The 20,337-nt window shown below is 35.3% G+C and overlaps 1 protein-coding gene across 1 annotated transcript in view; it reads right to left on the reverse strand.

Moving 5' to 3' along the window:
• Positions 1 to 10,254: 10,254 nt before the first annotated feature.
• CLCA2 (chloride channel accessory 2) overlaps positions 10,255 to 20,337 on the reverse strand; it is a 43,076-nt gene continuing 32,993 nt past the window's right edge. Inside the window, exons 13-14 of the mRNA XM_037816059.1 lie at positions 16,513 to 16,746; positions 10,255 to 10,736 (exon numbers count right to left, since the gene is read on the reverse strand). Of these exons, the coding sequence (XP_037671987.1) occupies positions 10,291 to 10,736; positions 16,513 to 16,746 (680 nt within the window). The 3' untranslated portion in view covers positions 10,255 to 10,290. The remainder of the gene's footprint in view (positions 10,737 to 16,512; positions 16,747 to 20,337) is intronic.

Consider the following 20,337-nt stretch of genomic DNA (forward strand, 5'->3'; position numbering starts at 1 on the left):
TCAAGTTATATTTTAAGAACATGGATGTTTGAGTCAATTTTAAGCTGCTTGCTATGCAGCACCTCAATATTACTCCAGCCTCCACACCATCCCACCCCCAGTTCATTACCTCCTCTAGCAATGGTAATTAAGCCACGAGGAAACAGGCATTCATACCTCATTGATGGGAGGAAAAATTGTACAAATGTTTTCAAGGGCAAAATTCACCAAAATATATGTGTACCTTTTAAGACAGCAATTCCATTACTAGGAATTTACCCTATAGAAATATTCATGTAGATGTACAATATTGCATGTGTAAGGGAAAAACTCATATGGGTGCATTAAATTACATGAACAAGAGTGTCTCTTAAAGTCTACTTTATGATAGCAAGAAACTGAGCAGCTCAAATGTCCATTACTGAAGGAATAAATAAGTGATACCATTTATTTAACATTTATTTTATTTATTACATCTTATTTAAGCATCTCTTTATACTTTTTATAAGATCATGTTTTACTTTTGTGGTTGGAAATAAGTTATAAATAAATATAAAAATGTTGTAACAAAGACCATCATTTTGAAATCCTAACATGTTGGAATAAGAGAGGTTTCTGTCTTCACCACTCTTAATTTCTAATCTTTTTTCCTTCTTTACCCTTCCGTTTCACTCTCTTCTTTTCCTTTTATCTTCTTCATGATCTAGCTTCTTCTTTCTTATATTGATGTGATGTAAGTTCATGCCAGTTGAAAAAATATTCCTTTTGGATGTTTGTTAATTTGTTTTGCTTCTGTTCTGGAGCCAGTGGGGTAGAAAGCAATTGTCCACTGTACTAGATAACTTCCTTCTTCCTGCACTCTTTGAGGCAATTATTCCCAGAGAGCAGCTTTTTGATAAGACTCTGCAGCCTGTAGCTGAGAAGGAGTGGGAAAGGAAATTGGCAACCATCTGGATCACCATCCACCCTTTCCAGGAACCATCTTGCTGATAAGAGCTATCTATTTTAAGGGCAGTAGGAATTTATACAGGGAGGCATTCCTTTTGACCTTTGGGGGCAAGCTTTAATTACCTCCATGGATATGAGCATATGTGCCTGTGTTCGTGAGTGTTTCTCTCTCTATCATCATGTATCCTGAGATCTGAGTCCCTAACTTTCATCTTATTTTGTCTCTCTGTGCTTGATACGTGCTTTTCCAACTTCCTATGATGTATACACATGAAATCAGATTCTCCTTTCGTTAAGAGGCTTCTACTTACCTAACTTCCCCTCTGCATCTCTTCTATTCCTTGTTTCCCTATATTTTATATTCACACATGATGCAGTAGTCCACCCAACTTTAATATCCCCTTCTTTTTTTTAATGAGTTGAATTTTCTACTGGTCTTATGAATCAACTCCTCCATGATGAACCATTTTCATTTTATTTTAAATTTATTTCTCTCTTCTTTCTTGTTTTCTCAACTTCATTTAAATGTTTCCCCTCAAAAGGGTCAAATATTCCTGTCATGTCATCAATGTTGTAACAAACTGAAAATGGATCAAAATCAAAAGTAAAGCAGGTTCTACTTGACTTCAGTTTAGATGCTCAAAACAATTTATTTGCTCATTTAATTGTAGTTTCCAGTATGTCTAATGCCCAATAATCAGGTCAGGGCACACAGTACATTTAGAAGTGTAGGATAACAAAGTCTTTAACCCATTGGCCCAAGAACCGCTAGACTGCAGGTGAATACCTTTTGGTGAAGGAACTTGGGAGGCAGGTCCAACACTGTGTCAGTAAAGGATCTAAAGCCAAAGTACTGGTCTGATGCCAGGTGTCAGCAAAAATGATGCAAGTTTCTTCATAGTACAGCCTTGCAGCCAGGAGTCTGACTGGAGTTAATCTGCCTTTTCCTGATGCTCACTGAGGCATAATCTTTGCTGTGTTTTTATAAGACGTGCCAATCTGGACTGGCACAAAGCCAGTCCATGTCATTTATTCACACAAATGTCTCATTATCACTTATTAAAAAAATTTTATATTCTATTTGAAGTAACCATGTTTATAATGTATCAGTGTTTTCCTCAATTTGTTTGCACCCTATTTTGTTAACAAGTTTTTGAGATTCAAGATCATTAATATCATTTCAATACACAACAATTTCCCTAAATGAATAATGGCTGTCTTTCACTTTTGTTTCCCTTGCCCCCTCAGTGAAGCCACTTTTCCTTGCATTCAGGCATCAAATATCTTGACGAATGGTCCCTTTCACTTTCTCTCTATAAAGTTGGGTAGGACCTCCAGTACAATGTTGAATAGCGGTGGTGAGAGTAAATATCCTTTTGATGTTCACAGTCTTAGGGAAAACACATTCAATATTTCATCATTATATATAATGTTAACTTAAATATGTTTATTAGATTGAGAAAGTTCCCTTTTATACCTGGTTTGTTGAGAAATTATTTTCCTAAATAATGGGTTTGAGATTTTGTGATATGCATTTTCTGAATGTGTTGAGATGGTGATATGTTTTTTTCTCCTTTATTATGTTAATATGGTGAATCACATTGGTTGATTTTTGACTATTGTACTAACCTTGCATTTCACATAATAAATATATTAATAATATATTTTATAGATTTAATTTCTAGTATTATCTGTGTTCATAAGAGATAGTAGTCTGCAATATTATTTTATTCTCAGGTTATGGTATGAAGGTTATTCTGATTTCATCACATTTGTTTGGGAATGTAAGAGGGATATTATTTCTTCCTTATGTTTTTGATACCATTTATGAGAAAAGACATTTGGACCTGGAGTTTTCTTTGTAGAAAGGGTTTTAACTGAAAAAACAATTTCTTTACTAGATATCAGGGTGTGCCAGTTTGGATGTATTATGTCCTCCAAAATGCCATGTTCTTTGATGCAATCTTGTAGGGGCAGATGTATTAGTGTTGATTAGGTTGGAACCTATTGAGTGTTTCCATGGAGATGTGACTCAATCAACTGTGGGCAAGACCTTTGATTGGTTAATTTCCATGGAGGTGGGTGGGTCTTAATTAAATCACTGGAGTCATATAAAAGAGCTGACAAACAGAAGGAATTCAGTGCTGCAGCTGAGAGACACATTTTGAAGACAGCCATTGAAAGTAGACTTTTGGTACTCCAGAGTTTGCCTGGGAGAAACTCAGAGAATACCCACAAATGCCTAGAGAAAAACACAACCTGAGAGCAAGCAGACACCAGCCACATGCCTTCCCAGCTAACAGAGGTTTTCCAGATGCCAATGGCCTTTCTCTAGTGAAGGTACCCTATTGTTGATGCCTTACCTTGGACACTTTATGGCCTTAATACTGTAACTCTGTAACCAAATAAACCCCCTTTATAAAAGCCAATCCATTTCTGGTGTTGTGCAAAATGGCAGCATTAGCAAACCAGAACACAGGGCTACTCAGATTATTGATCTATTTTTGCATCATTTGGGAAGGTTGTAGTTTCCAAAATTTTGTCCATTTTCTTTAGTTGTAGAATTTTATTCACTGAAGTTTTTCATAATATTCCCTTTATTCTCCTTTTATTGTCTGTGGGATCTGTAATGCTGTCTCTTATTTCATTTCTGAAATTAGTGATTGTTGTTTTCTTTCTTTTTTTCCTTGATCAGTCTTGTGGGGATTATCAACTTTATTATTCTTTTCAAAGAATATTTCTTGGCCTTTTAAATTTTCTACCTTTTTTTTCTATTTCATTAATTTCTGCTCATTTTAAAGTATTTTTTCTGTTATTTAGGATTCAGTTTGCTCTTCTTTTTCTAGCTTCTTCAGGTGGAAGTTTAGATCATTGGTTTTCCTAATATAGACATTTAAAAAAATAAATTTCCTTCTAACTTATTTGGCTGCATCCCTCAAATCTTGTCAGTTTGAAATTCTTTCCAATTTCCTTTATGATTTCATCTTTGACCTATGTGTTATTTAAAAGTGTGCTGCTTAATTTCCAAATATTTGGAGACTTTCCATATTATCTTTTTGTTATTGATTTCTAACTCAATTCCATTGTGGTCAAAGAACATACTCTATATGAATTCAATTCTTTGAAAACTATTGAGGTATGTTTTATAGCTGAGCCTATTGTCTAATTTGGTGACTGCTCCATATGCACTTAAAAAGACTGTATTCTGCACTAGTTGGGTGCAATGCCTTTTAAGGTCATGTGGGTTGAAAGTGTTGTTCAAATATTCTCCATTCATTTTAGGTTTTTCTATCCAGTTATTCTATAATTATTGAGAGTGGGAGATTAAAATCTCCAAGTTTGGACATGGATTTATCGATTTCTTTCTTGGGTTCTGGCTACTTTTGCTTCTTTTATGTTGAAGTTCTATTTTCAGGTACACAAGCATTTAAGACTGTTATATCTTCATGAATTTTTTTATCATTATGAAATAATTTCTTTTCTCCTTTCTCAAACTCTACTTTGTCTTATAGTTATGTATCATATTGGCTTTTTATGTTCAGTGTTTGCATGGTATATCATATTCCATTCCTTTTCTTTCAACCTCTGTGTTTTTATATTTAAAGTTCATCAATTGTAAATTTCATGTCTTTGGATCTTGCTTTTTTATGCAGTCTGTCAATCTTTGCCTCTTACTTGGAATGTTTAATCCATTTGTATTTACTATAATTATTGATTTGGTTGGCTTTAGGCATATTATTTTGCTCTATGCTAATTGCTAATCACCTCTGTACTTTGTTCCTTTATTTCCCTTTACTTATGGCTTCTTTTGCATTAATTGAATATTTTTATGGTCCATTTTATCCCCTTTGATTAGGTTTCTACATATATGGTTCTCTATTATCAGTGGTTGCTATAGAGGTTACAATATACATAGAAATTTATCCCAGTTTACCTTGAATTAATATTATGCTATGGTAAGTATAACATAAGTAACTTTCAACAGTTTAATTCCTTTTTTGCTTTTCTGTCCTTTGTGCTTTTGTTGCTATTCATCTTACTTCTGTATACGTTATAAATATCACAATACATTGCTTTATCTTTGCTTTAAATAGTTAATCATCTTTTATAAAAAAAAAATTGAGAAGAAAAAAGTTATATTCACACACCTACTTACAAATCCTTGTGATCATCCTTCCTTTCTGCAGATCTGCATTTCCATCAGGCATTATTTTCCTTCAGCCTAAAGAAATTTCTTTGTTTTTTTTTGCCGATAAAAATTTATTTCAGCTTTTATCTATCTGCCTTCATTTTGAAGGATAATTTTGTTGGATATAGAATTGTATGTTGACATATTTTTCTTTTAACACTTTAAGATGTTATTTTATTGTTTTCTGGCCTTTATTGTCTCTGATAGTTTGCCATCATTCTCATGATAGGTCTAGGTGTTAATTTCTTTGTATATAGCCTGTTTTATGTTCACTGAGCATGTTGGATCTGTGGGTTGATAGTTTAAATCAAATTTGGAGAATTTTCAGCCAATATTTCTTTGGAAAACTTTCTGTCCCATTTTCCTTCTAATTCTGAGACACATTTACATATATTTGAGACTTCTTGATATTTTCCTACAGGTCATTTTGTCTCTGTATATTTTTTAAAAAATTTCATCTCTGTATTCTTTAATTTGGATGCTTTCTGCTTCACCTGCCCTCATATTATCTGAAGTTCCTATTTATCATTACCCTATCAAAAATTTTGTTTTCATACGTTATGTTTCCATTTTAGGATTCCTATGTTTCCTTCCAACGAGCTTCCACATCTTTCCTGAATCTTCTGTTCTTCATACTTTATATCAATATATTCCTATAATTTAACATATTTTCAATAGTTATTGTGCATTCTTTGCTAATTTTAAACCTGGATAATTTTGGGGTAATTTTCTTTTTTTTTTTTTTTTTTTTTGTTAACTATGGGACACATGACACATTTTCCTGCTTGTTTGCATGTATACTGATTTTTTTATTGTATATGGATTATATATTGTAGAGACTCTGGATTATGTTCTCTTCCTCTGGAGAGTGTTGAGTTATGTTCTAGCAGCAGTTAAATCATTGTTGAATTATATTAATCTTGTGCAGACTTAGTTTTAGGTTTTGTCAGAGCATTTCTATTTCATTTTGTCCTTAGTTCTAGGGCTAGCTCTTAGTCAGAGGACATGGCCCTTACTCTTAATGTGGCCCTTCCAGAGTTTCTACAAAACTCCAAGGTTTTTTTTAATTTATTTATTAGAGAAGTTGTGCATTTACAGAGCAATCATACATAAAATACAGGCTTCCCATATACCACTCTGTTGTTAACACCTTGCATTGGTGTGGGATGTTTGTTACAATTGGTGATAGCACATTTCTATAATTGTAGTCCATCATTTAACTTAGGGCTCACTGTTTGCATAGTATAGTTCCATGGATTTTTTTAAAATTTTTATTCCGTTACCATATATACAATCTAACATTTCCCCTTTTAATCACATTCAGATATATATTTCAGTGCTGTTAATTACATTTATAATGTTGTGCTATCATCACCGCCATCCATTACCAAAACATTTACATCATTCCAAATAGGAACTCTGCACATTATAAGCCTTAACTTCCCATTCCCTAACCTCACCCCACCCCCTGGCAAGCTATATTCTAGATTCTGACTCTATGAGTTTGCTTATTCTAATTGTTTTAAATCAATGAGATCATATAATATTTGTCCTTTTGTGTCTGACGTATTTCATTCAAGATAATGCTTCAAGGTTCATCTATGTTGTCACATATATCAGGACCTAATTCCTTTTTATGGTTAAATAATATTCCATTGTATTTATATAACACATTTTATTTATCCATTCATAGGTTGTTAGACACTTGGGTTGCTTCCATCTTTTGGCAATTTGTGAATAATGCCACTATGAGCATTTGTGTGCAAATATTTTTTGAGACAATGCTTTCAGTTCTTTTAGGCATATACCTAGTAGAGGGATTGCCAGGACATATAGTATTTCTACATTTAATTTTCTGAGGAATTACCAGACTCCTCCACAGTACATTTTACATTGCCTTCAGCAAGGAATGAGTGTTCCTATTTCTCCACATCCTCTCCAACACTTGTTAGTTTCCATTTTTTAAATAGCCATTCTAATGGGTATGATACAGTGTCTCATTGTGGTTTTGATTTGCATTTCCCTGATGGTTAATGATGTTGAACCTCGTTTCATGTGCTTTCTGGTCATTTGTATATCTTCTTTGGAGAGATATCTAGTCAAGCCTTTTGTCCATTTTTTAATTGGATTGTTTGTCTTTTTGTTGTTAAGTTGAAGGATTTCTTTATATATTTTTTGGATTTTAAACCTTTATCAGATAGGTGGTTTCCAAATATTTTCTCCCATTGTGTAGGCTGTCATTTTACTTTCATGATAAAGTCCTTTGAGGTTCAAAAGTTTTAAATTTTGATGTCACACTTATCTATTTTTTGTTTTTGTTGCTTGTGCTTTGGGTATAAAGTCTAAGAATTCATTGCCTAACACAAGGTCCTGAATATGCTTCACTAAATTTTCTTCCAGGAGTTAATTCTAACTCTTATATTTAGGTCTTTGATCCATTTTCAGTTGATTTTTGTAGAGGGTATGAGTTTGGGGTCCTCTTTTTTTTTTGCAAATGGAAATCCAGTTTTCCCTGCACCATTTGTTGAAGAGACTATTCTTTCCCATTTGAGTGGGCTTTGCCCCCTTGTGAAAAATCAGCTGACCATAAATATGGGGGCTGATTTCTGAGCTCTCAATTTGATTCTGTTGGTCTAAATGCCTGTCCATGCGTCAGCACTATCCTGTTTTGATTACTGTGGCTTTGTAATAAGTTTTACAATCAGGAAGCAGGAGTCCTCCAACTTCATTTTTCTTTTTCAAGATGGCTTTAGCTAATCAGTGTCACCTACCCTTTCATATAAATTTGATGATGGGCTTTTCCATTTCTGCAAAGAGGTTGTTTGGATTTTTTTATTGGAATTGCACTGAATCTATACATTGTTGTGGACAGGATTGACATAAATCCCAAGTTTTTTACTGTGCTCCTCTAATGTAGAAGAGGTTGAACACTAAACTCTTTCCCAGATAACTGAGCATCTGACTCATATATTTCCTCCTCTTGAAATATCAGGTCAAATATCCAATGATGTCCTCATTCATGTATATTCTACCAGTGACAAAAGCTTCATAGTTTCTCATTCTCCTTGGTCCAACTGTTCTATGTTTCTATTTTTTATCATTTATTCAGAATCAAAGTCCCTTTACAATGTCTCTATCCCGTTGATTACAGTAGATATCTAAATCAATATATTCCCTTATTTACCACCACCTTCTTGTTGAATACTTTCACATCCTTGCACTGGACATTGTTCACCCTATGCACATCACTGAGGTCATCCTTTTTACTGTGCTATAATATATTTCAGTTTATCATTTTAACAACCTTGGTATCCTTTATTTTGCCTCTTCCAATTCAGTAATTTCTGCACTTAAGTCCATTTGCTCCATTCCTGCACCCATAAGATGGAGAAAGGAAGTAATTTCAAAGTCAGACCTGCTCTCCTGCTAAATGATCAAGAGTTAAGTATTTCTAGGTTTAATAGGTGGTATCTACCTGACACCTTCTAAATAGACAGGGGTGAACTAGTAGGCAGAGGACCTGGCTCTACTCCTAGCTGTGGTGTTAACCAGCACAGTCTTTATATTTCTCACTTAACCCTCTCTATTCCTGTCTGTAAAATGAGGACAACATTTGAGGACTTGACACCTGCCACACCCATGTCTTAGTATTTTTAGTATACTTAGTATTTTTACCACAGCCATCCCATTAAACCTATAGAGGAGCAAATCCCAGGTTAGCAGGTGTGCTGGCAATAGAAGCCTGAGGGACTGACTGCCAAACTAGGGACTGGGCTGCACAGGGTGTGAAACTTACATCTGTGAAAATTTAGGCACTACGATGCTTAGAAGGTAACAGGTCAGTTCTGGGGTGTAGTGTGATCCAGGAGGCAGCCTAGGTAGATGTATATGCTGGTTATTTTTTCCCCAATATTGCCCTGGGTCTCTTACTCAGGGCTTCATGCTCTCTGTCTCTCTTCCTGCCCCAATTTCCCACACTCCTTTCCCACCTCCCCCAAACTTAATCTAATTTTCATCACAATTGGTTTTGAGACTTATTTTATATTATTGTTTCTGTTTATGCAGTAAAGTTTTAAGCTCTTTAATTTAGAAAGCAAATTAATCCATTGGTCAATAACCTTTAAAAAGAGGAAGTAAAATTAGATAAAAGATGATTTTATTTCTTTGTGACCTTTGCTTCCCTCCCCCACCCCCCACCCACCACCTTAGATAAGTAACCCTTTATGGAGAAAGGATTCCTAGACTATTTAACCAAAGAACAGAACCAGCTAATCTTTTCCAAAGGTTAGTCTCTCCCCATTGGCCTTTTCTTTGGTTGAAGTTGAATAAAAGTATATGCTCTATATATGTATTAAAATGATCTCAGACTAATGTATTTCATTTTTTTACTTAAAGCCTTATGAAAGCTATAAAATGTTCATACAATAACATCCAAGGAAACAGCTTAGACAGTTGCTTTGTTGAGAATAGAAACTTATAAACAATAAATTCAGTAGACCTCTATTTCAATACAGTGTCAGAGGACAAGAATAATACCCACATTTTAAGGTTACAACTTACTGTGAAAAAGATCTCTTTGAACATTAGCAGTGGGATTTGATCTGTAGTGTATTTAACCAAATGGCAAGAGCTGAGTAAAGAACTTTATGATAGGGATTTCACATGTAAGATGTTTGCTCTTCAGTCATCAACAAGCAACCTGTTCTGCACAGATAAGGGGAAATGAACAATTAATCAAAGTAACTAGATGATTGCTTCAAATATAGCTATGCTGAAAAACCCAAACCTAACCTCCTTTTCTCTACTTCTTGGGGCTATTTTTCATCCTCAATAAAGCAAGCTTTCTTTGATGTTTTGATTAACTTTGTACTTCACTTTGCCTTTAAAGACATTACCTTGAAGAATAATTTTTATTATCTTTTCATAGTCAAAGTCTAAAGTTTTTCTAATCTCTGAAACAGAACAATATTGCTCCCTCCAAAAAATTCATAAAATATCAAAGTATCATAAAAGATATTCTTGTCTGTTTAATATGTGAAAATGTGATTTGTATTGTACAAAAACCCAAAGCACTTTAATACAAGTTTGGTGTTAATTGACTCTGCTGGTGTGTTTTGGCACAATGCAAGGTCGTGGGTCTTATTTCTAAGAAGTCAGGTGCTCAGCACATTTGTTTACAGTACTTTTGTTCCATTCTCTTTCTTATCTGCTCTCTTTTTCCTATTTAAAGTACAATGTGTCACAACTATAGTAAGACAAATAATTCCTAGCAAACTCATTGCTGTTAAAACTCCTTTCAGTATAAGATAATCTCTGGCATGCACAGGAACAGAATTGGGGAGAGGAAACAAAGAGGTCTGGGCAATGTTAGATACAGCAGACTTTAAGGAGTTTCTATCCACTGCTCGTATTGCCACATAAATTCTGTGATTTTCTTGTGTCTTTCCATCAGGTTGATGCTCAGAGGGTTCATTTGTGAAAAGCCTTGGTGAGAATGAAAATATCTCCCTGGTACCAGCTTGCTGAGGGTTCAGCTTTGATGTGTTCACTAAAATGGCATTGTTAAAGTCATCTTGAATCTTCTGCAGACTTTTACTCATTCTTATTTCATAGCTTGTAGCTGAAATTGAAAAGATATAAATGGGAACGTTATCTAGCTTACTAAAAAAGACTAATGAGAGTAGCAACAAAAAAGGTAGAATACCTAGAAATAAATGTAACAAGAAATGTGTATATGAGTAAAGCTTCAAAACACTACATAAAGATCCAAATTAAAACCTGAGCAAGAAATATTTGTATTTCCTGAACAGCAAGACTCAACATAATGAAAATGTTATTTTTCACTAAATTATTTTATAAATTTTAAGTGATTCTACTAAAATAGCTTTAGTTTCTATTTTAACTAGTCAAGCTTATTGTCAAGTTCATATGGAAAATAAATAATAAGGAATGACCATATAAGGTCTAAAAAATACCAATGGGAAGGACTACCTGTACCAGATACAAAAATACTATAATGCCTCAATAAGTTAAACACTGTGGTACTGGGGCATGAATAGACTGATGTCCATGAATGGGCCAAAATACATTCAGGAGTTTAATACATGATAAAAGCAGAATTCAAATTAATAGGAGAAAATATGAATTTCTCAATAAATGGTGTTGCAACAAGTAGTTGAAAATTTAGAAAAAATAAAATTGGATCCATACCTCAAACCTCTGTCAGCATAATCTCTTAAGTGATCAAAAGTTAGGTGTAAAAATAGGTCTAAAGCCAACCAAATCAATGATTATAGTAAACACAAGTAGATTAAACACTCCAACTAAAAGGCCAAGATTGACAGACTACATAAAAAAGCAAGACCCAAAGACATGGAATTTACAATTGATGCACTTTAAATATAAAAACACAGAGGTTGAACCTAAAGGAGTGGAAAATGATATACCTGCAACCACTGAACATAAGAAAGCTGATGTGCTATGTTACTATAAGATAAAGTAGAGTTTGAGAAAGGAGAGAGAAAGGAAGTTATTTCATAATGATAAAAAAAATTCATGAAGAAGATACAACAGTCTTAAATGTTTGTGTACCTAATAATAGATTTCAACATAAAATTTTATGTTGAAAACATTTAAGCAGGAACAATGGATGAATTCCAATATAAACCTGAAGTGGGAAAAGCCCTTCAAATTAAGACTCAAAATTTAGTAGCCATAAAGAAATTGGTAAGTTTGAATACATTAAATGAAAAACTTCTACATGGGAGAGAAACCCTCCAAAGCAAAGTATAAATATAAAAGCTAAGTGTCAAAAAAGTTTGCAATTTATATAAAAGTTACAATTTAGCTCTGATAATGGAAGAGTGGCTCCTCTCCTGGACTGAATCTTCAGCAGACAGCTACAAACTCTGACGAAAAAAGACACTATCAAAAGTACCAGCTTCAGATAAAAAATAGGTAGAAGCCAGAGGAGATATGATCCTTAAAAGAAAGGAAACAGACTGGGAGTGATTCACATTCATACAGTTTTCCCCTGAGGGCACTTTCCACTCCGGTATAGGTAGCTAGAACTGAAAAAGAAAACCACTATCTTATTGGCCTGAAAAGTCAGAGGACTGAGTTTAGAATTGTCAGAACGGCTGGAAATTGAGGGAGTAAATCCCAGAAAGGAGAGAGTCAGGGCCAAAATCTATGTATTAACTTCTCTCAAAATCATTAGAAGGTTGTGGAATTGTGCATATGTGGTTGAAATATCAAGGAGCTCAAGGGAAAAAAAAAATAAACACAGCTAGAAGGCTGAAAACTTAGCAGACTTTCACACTAATGCCCAAAGCCCACCACAGAGGCGATAGAGTTTGGGAAGTGAGTCTGGCCAGATTAGAGGATCTTAGTAAGTACCTTGGGGTTTCCACTGAAACCATAGAAGGGCCATGCTTTAGGAATAAAGACTGTGTCCCAGTATTCGGGGATATGCCCTAGGATTAAGAGCAAAACTGATATAGACAAGCCTTAACCCAAAGTAAAACCAAGCCTCCTAAAGTTCAAGATATTCCATCAATAATTTGAATGTCTACTAGAAAAACTTCAAAATTCTTCCCAGGAAGATACCAGATTCCAACGTCTATAATTTGCAGTTCCTAATGTCCATTCACAAAACGCTTAACCTCTCAGGGCCATTTCCTTACTTTTAAAACAAGGGAGTCAGACTAGTACATCTTTAAGGCCCCTTCTGACTCCAAAATGTTATAAATACTGACATTTACTGAGCATTTATTGTGGACAAGTCAGTGTTATATGTCCTCTCTATGCCTTATCGCAATTCAATTTTTATTCAATTCTCTCAACAACCCCATGAGATGGATGCCCTTATTATCTGCTTTTGCAGATGAAAAACTGGAAGCTTGGAGAATTTGAGTAACTTGCCTGAGGTTACACAGATAAAAGAGGGTCTGTCTGATTCCAGAATCCAGTACCTTAACACTATGCTATGCTACCTCCCATTAGGCTACACTGCTGTCTCCAATTTCTTTTCCCCCAGTGACCGGTGCTTTCCAGTTACCAAGGCTTACACCTTACCAGCATCTTCATCAATAAATTCCTATTATGGGAAGGCCCTGGGCTTGGATTGAGAATCCAAGAACCCATCTTCAAGTTGGCTGCTGTCTACCAGTGGGAACTGTTCCCACTTGCTCTTTCCATTTCCAAAGGCAAGCCATCCTCTCAGGATTATTTTAGGCTTATTCCACATTAAAACTTCTAACCTACATATATAACTGAGGGGTGGGGAAAAGGGAGTAGTGGGAATAACAATTACAGTCACTGAACATATTTTTCAAAAGTAGCATATTTTCAACAATTTTAAAAGATAATACATTTAAAGATAGTATGTTGTACGAGAACGACAAAAAGATGTCAGAGAAAGCAGTGTAAAAGTAAGGCTCCTAGGCACATAGAGAAGATGATAAGGATAATGAGGATGGCCCAAGATTGGTGCCTCCTGTGTGGTCTGGCCCCAGTCCAATGGCTTTGCCCAGGCCCTTGACGTTAGAACCTGTCCTTTCTTCTGCATCCACCCACAATGCTTCCTAAATTCTTTTAATACCTGTGGCTCCCAAAGTCTGAACCACATAAATGGCACAGTGCTATATAGAAAAATGGTTTTTTGTCCATTTTATGCCTTTTTTTCCTCTCAATACAGAATTGTAAGCTCTTGGACTGCAATGATCATCATTAATAACATCTATATAGTGTCTAGCACTGTGCTAGGCAGGTAGTAGTTGCTTAGTAATATATTTTCACTTTCAATTTTGGAGAAAACTCAATGGAAATTAACTTCATAGCAGAGACACAAACCATGCTTGGTACTCACTTAGTTTTGATAATTATTTTACCCCAGACTTTTAATGAAAACCCAAGGAAGCAGCCATTTCCATAATGCCTAGTCTATATACATATACATTCCCAAACATAATGGTAGTTTGATAACATTATGTTTATTCCATGTAATTTATCATCATTTCTAGGATATTATCTATGTTGAGGAGCTGGGTGCCTAGATTTGTACTGACATATATGTGCATATGTGAGATGTTCATTTATTGCTAAGAAGGTGTTTAAGAATATTCACATTGTTTATAATTGTAAAGCAATAGACATACCCCCATTGTTTCTAACTCAGACTTGAGAAGAGAGGATAACACCTTCCTAGACAAACAATTTGTGAAAGAAGAGGTGATGAGAGCACATATTTGTGAATTAAATATATACCTACATGCTAGTTGGGCTTAAACCAATTCACCATGGAAAAATGGCTGTAAGGTAGTAGGAAAGGGGGCTGGAGGTGGGACAAGGGGTGTTGAGAGGAGACTGTACTTTTTAATAATTGGTGTCTATGAACTACTCTATAGTCATCCAGTTTTTCCACAGTCTTACATTTACATAGGATACATTCCATTCACCTTTTCTTTTCGCATGTATTTTTGATAGTGAGTTCTTATTGGCTGAAAGGTGGTTTTGAAAGACTTTCTGCTCTGCTCATAGATAATTGGTCAACTTTACCATTGCTGAGTCATCAAATCAGTCATGACTGAGTGATTTCAGCAACTTAATACAGATTCAGCGATTTCTCTGACATATCTTTATGGTCTGTCTTTGACATTATAACAAGCTTGATTTGCTTTAAGCATCTGGCTCATCATTGAGGCTGTATGAAGGTGTGAAGGTCTCTCCATTCTCTATATTAATGCTCTTTGTGATATCAGTTCTAAATTAAAGTCACATTTTGTTGTATTTCTTATTTTCAAGCCATTAATAATCACTAATATCAAATTCACTTTCTTTCTAGTCTTTTAATACAGTGATATAATTGAAACTACTGGGGCTCTTGAAAGGAAAAATTACCAGTAGGAATGGGAATTTGAGCTTGTGTTTGTCTCTTTTAACACACTACCATACTTCTAAGTCAGTGAACAAAGAGGGTAAATATAGATGATCAGTGCTACTCTGACCTTTAAACAGGGAAGGGAGTGAATATTATTTGTGGCTCCTGCAAATAAGAGGCTAGAGCTGTCTCTATCAACACAAACCAGGAACCCAGGAAACTTCCTAGGCACACTCTCTCTTCCATTTCTGATTTGAGTCATCTCATTTCCTCTTTATAAAACATTATGAAGTAGATATTTTTAATTGTATTTTATATAGAAGGAAAGTAAGGCTGGTTGAAGATAAGCAACCAGCCAAAGATCAAACAGCTAGACTTAAGCCAGAAAGGGAAGTATTTTTTTGTCCTGACATCTAATTTACAGTTGTTTCCACTACATAAGGGACATGTCCATTTCAAGGTTTATTCAATCATTTCCCATCTCCAGACTTTAAGGTAGAAGAATCCTTATTTCAGTATGTGAAGTATTTCACCTCCTCCATCTCTAGCAAGAAGAGACTGATTGTGATGAGAGAATGTGAAGACACAGCTACAATATTGACTGCTCCCCAGTAGCACAGAGTCAGTTGTAATTGAGAGAACTTCTGGTGAGTGTAGTGAATTAATTGAGAATTTTAAGCCAAAAAGAGATGATCCAAGGTGGAAGTTAGATTGGCAAAGCCTCAAGGCAGTCACCATTTTAACTGATTAAATATCAGAAATCAACTCTCTATAGAGAATGGTTTCCACAGGAATCTTAATTAAAGGCATCAAGAAATGAACCACTTAATGTATAATCAATGTTAACCATTTTATGGTGATGGTGAAGTTATTGGAAAAATTATTCTCTGAGAAATGTTATTCTGTTGTTTTGCTCTGAGAATAAAGAGATGGTATAGATGAAAGCCTAAGTTTTAGCATAAGACTTAGAAAATGGAAAGTAGAAAAATGTACTCCATCTATGTCCACCCAAGCAAGGGTATGAAAGCTCTGAATTAGTGGACAAAACTAACAAAAACAATTACCAGCACTGGAAGAGAGAAATGCATTAAATTTTGTATGACTTATGAGAATTATTGCCTGAAGCCTCCTTTGTAAATCTTTGAATAAATATTCACTATCCAATTTTCAGGAAAATGAATCACTCCCAGTATTTGGAAGTACATCCTCTATAATGAAGAACCTATTTCTGTAAATAAATCCAAATACATGTGGTGTTTATATTTCCAATCAGGGTTTCTGTATGATTAGTGTCTGTCAGTTTACCAGGGCCTCTTCAATCCTGGGGAAGCTGCCAGGCTCCTGTTCCTGAACTCTAGGATTCAAAACCATGTCAGCAACTCAAAGCTTTCCATGGCAACCCTCTGCAGCATTCTCATCTCTAAGCCCCAAAGTTAGTTTTTCCCAACTAATCTCTGACATACTTATTAGAGGCACCGTATCCTGAGAAAATAGCTAATGAAACTAGCATACCTACCCTGGCCCTGATCGAAGTTTTCACCAGGTGCTGTCCAAGACAGAGTCACCTCCTCCTCCACTTGCACAGCTTCAAGGTCAATAATTTTGCATGGTGGAAACACATCAGAATGGGGTTCTGCTGGAACTCCCAGCACTGAAAAGGAGCCCCCGGAGCTTATTCGGCTAAAGCCCCACTTTTCTTCCTCCTCAATATTAACCTTGGATTTCCTTGGGGCATTCATCTGAATATTACCTGGGACACCAAAGAAAAGAATAGCCAAACAACAAATTATGTATCTCCTGGATAGCTTGCTTTTGACAGATTATTGAGAGCCTTAGAAAACATTTTTTGTTTTTTTACTATATCATTAGAATAACTGAGTTGTTTATTCAATAATTCATTCATCATCCATTCATTCACTCAAATATTTATTGAAGATATAAGCTGTGCCAGAAATCTTGGACAAAAACAGGATCCTGCCATCATGGAATTTATATAGGCATTACTTTGGAGACATTACAGGTATAAACATTCACAATAAAGCAAATATTTCAATAAAGTGAGTCACATGAATTTTTTGTTTCCCAGTGCATACAAAAGTTATTTCTATACTATACTGTAGTCTGTTAAGTGTGAAATAGCATTATATCTAAAAAAACCAATGTACATACCTTAATTTAAAAATATCTTATTACCAAATGTAGATTACAACGAGTGACAGTGTGATTGTGAATACCTTGTGGATCACACCCCCTTTATCTAGTGTATGGATGAGTAGAAAAATGGGGATAAAAACTAAAGGACAAATGGGATGGGATGGGGGGATGATTTCGGTGTTCTTCTTTCACTTTTATTTTTTATTCTTGTTCTGGTTCTTTCTGATGTAAGGAAAATGTTCAGAGATAGACTGTGGTGATGAACGCATAACTATGTTATCATACTGTGGACAGTGGATTGTATACCGTGGATGATTCTATGGTGTGTGAATGTATTTCAATAAAACTGAACTTAATAAAAAAAAATACCTTATTACCAAAAATGCTAACCATCATCTAAGCCTTTAATGAGCCGTGATCTTTCTGCTGGTGGAGGGACTTGCCTCTGTGTTGATAGCTGCTGACTAATCAGGGTGGTGGTTGCTGAAGGTTGGGGTGGCTGTGGCAATTTTAAAAAATAAGACAACAATGAAGTTTGCTGCTTCAATTGACTCTTCCTTTCACGAAAGATTTCTCTCTAGCATGTGATGCTATTGACAGGCATATTACCCAGGTAGAACTTCTTTCAGAATTGGAGTCAATCCTCTCAAACCCTGCCACAGCTTTATAAACTAAGTTTATGTAATATTCTAAATCCTTTATTGTCATTTCAACAATGTTCACAGTCTCTTCACAGGAGTAGATAACATCTCAAGAAACCACATTCTTTGCTCATCCATAGGCAGTGACTCCTCATCTTTTCAAGTTTTATCGTGCGATTGCAGCAATCTGGTCATTTCTTTAGGCTGCACTTCTAATTTTAGTTCTCTTGCTATTTTCACTACATCTGTCATTACATCCTCCACTGAAGTCTTGAGCCCCTCAAAATCATCCATGAGAAGCTGGAATTAACTTCTTCCAAATGTCCTTTAATGTTAATATTTTGGCCTCCTCCCATGACTCACAAATATTCTTAATGGCATCTGGAATGGTAAATCCTTTCCAGATGGTTTTCAATGGACTTTGCCCAGATCCATCAAAGGAATCATATCTATAGCAGTTACAGTCTTACAAAATGTATTTCTTAAGTAATTAGAATTGAAAGTCAAAACGACTTATTGATCCATGGGCTGCAGAATGGATGTTGTGTTAGTAAGCATGAAAACAACATGAGTCTCATTATACATCTCTATCAGAGCTATTGGCTGACCAGGTGCACTGTCAATGGGCAGTAACACTTTGAAAGGATTCTTTTTTTCCCAAACAGTATGTCTCAACATTTTAGTATAAGTAATACTTAAAATACTTAGTAAGCAGATGTGCTTGTCATCCAGGCTTTGTTGTTCCATTTCTAGAGCACAGGCAGAATAGATTTAGCATAATTCTTAAGGGTCCTAGGATTTTTGGAATGGTAAATGGGCATTAGCCCCTAACAAGAGAGTCAACCTATTCTTTAAAGCTTTGAAACCAGTCATTGACTTCTCCTCTCCAGCTATGAAAGTCCTAAACGACATTTTATTCCAAAAGAAAGCTGTTTCATCTATATTAGAAGTCTGTTTAGTGTAGCCACCTTCACCAATGATCTTAGCTAGGTCTTCTGGATAACTTGCTGTAGCTTCCACATCAGCACTTGCTGCTTCACCTGCATTTTTAAGTTATGGAGATGACTTCTTTCCTTGAACCTCATGAACCAACCTCAGCTAGCTTCAAATTTTTCTTTTGCAGTTTCCTCACTTCCTTCAGCCTTCGTAGAATTGAAGCTCTGGATTAGACTTTGGCCTAAGGGAACACTGTGGCTGGTTTGATCTTCTATTCAGACCACTAAAACTTTCTCCATATCAGCAATCAGGCTGTTTTGCTTTCTTGTTATTCATGTATTCACTGGAGTAGCACTTTTTATTTGCTTCAAGAACTTTTCCTTTGCATTCACAACTTGGATAACTTTGGCACAAAAGGTTTACCTTCCAGCCTGTCTCAGCTTTTGACAGCTCTACTCATTGAGCTTAATCACTCCTAGCTTTTGATTTAAAATGAGAGATGTGGGGCTCTTTCTTTCACTTGAACACTTAGAGGCCATTGTACGGTTATTGACTGGCTTAATTTCAATACTGTTCTGTCTCAGGCAATTGAGAGGCCCAAGGAGAGGGAGAGAGTCGGGGGAATGGCTAGTCATTGGAGCAGTCAGAACACACAGCATTTATTGATTAAATTTGTCATCTTACATGAGGGAAATTAAGGTGAGTAAAGGTGCATAGCCCATGCCTTTAAAATTTCTAAGAAATCTAAACCTCTTCTCTTCATGGATCTTTTGGATGAAAGAACATTCGTGGCAGTAGAATAGCCCCTGGATGACATTATCGCTTAGCTCCCACAACCCATCAAAAAAAAAAAAAAAAGAAATTTGGAACCTAAAACAAGGCTCTGACTGTGTCCTTCCTTGAATTGTCTACCGTGTTTCTTTTCACAAATCATGATACTGAAACAAAGCTATTCTTTTTTTTAAAAAAGGGGGCTCATGGCACCCCAAAACAATTTCAATAGTAACATCAATGATCACTTATCATAGACACCATAACAGATATAATAATGATGAAAAAGTCTGAAATATTGTGAGATCTATGAAATGTGACACAGACAGAAGGTGAGCACATGCTGTTGGGAAAATGGTGCCATTAAACTTGTCCGAGGCAGGGTTGCCACAAATCTTTGATTTGTGAAAAATGCAATATCTGTGAAGTGCAATAAAGCAAAGTGCAATAAAATTAATCATGCCTATAGTTATATTATTATATTAATAAACATTTATTTACCAGTTGTGATAAGTGTTAAGAAGGAGAAAAGGTAGGGTGTATGAAAGAAAACATGTATATAATTTAGAATATTAAAGTTGGTCTCTCCAAGGAAGTAACATTTAAAGATTTCCTGAAGGATGAGTAGGAGTCACCCAAGTAAAGAGTGAATGTAACAATATCCTAGGCAAAGGGAATGGTTTGTGTAACAACCCTGAGGTGCAGAATAATTTTGCAAGTTAGTAAAACTAAATAAAAACAAGAAGGAGAGTAGTTTGTTATGAGATAGGAGACAGGAGTTTATGCAGGATCTTGTGGGCCATTCTAGTTGTTTTCAATATTAATTCTGCATACTATGG

Source organism: Choloepus didactylus, chromosome 2, assembly GCF_015220235.1.
Source record: "Choloepus didactylus isolate mChoDid1 chromosome 2, mChoDid1.pri, whole genome shotgun sequence".
Classification (NCBI taxonomy): domain Eukaryota; kingdom Metazoa; phylum Chordata; class Mammalia; order Pilosa; family Megalonychidae; genus Choloepus; species Choloepus didactylus.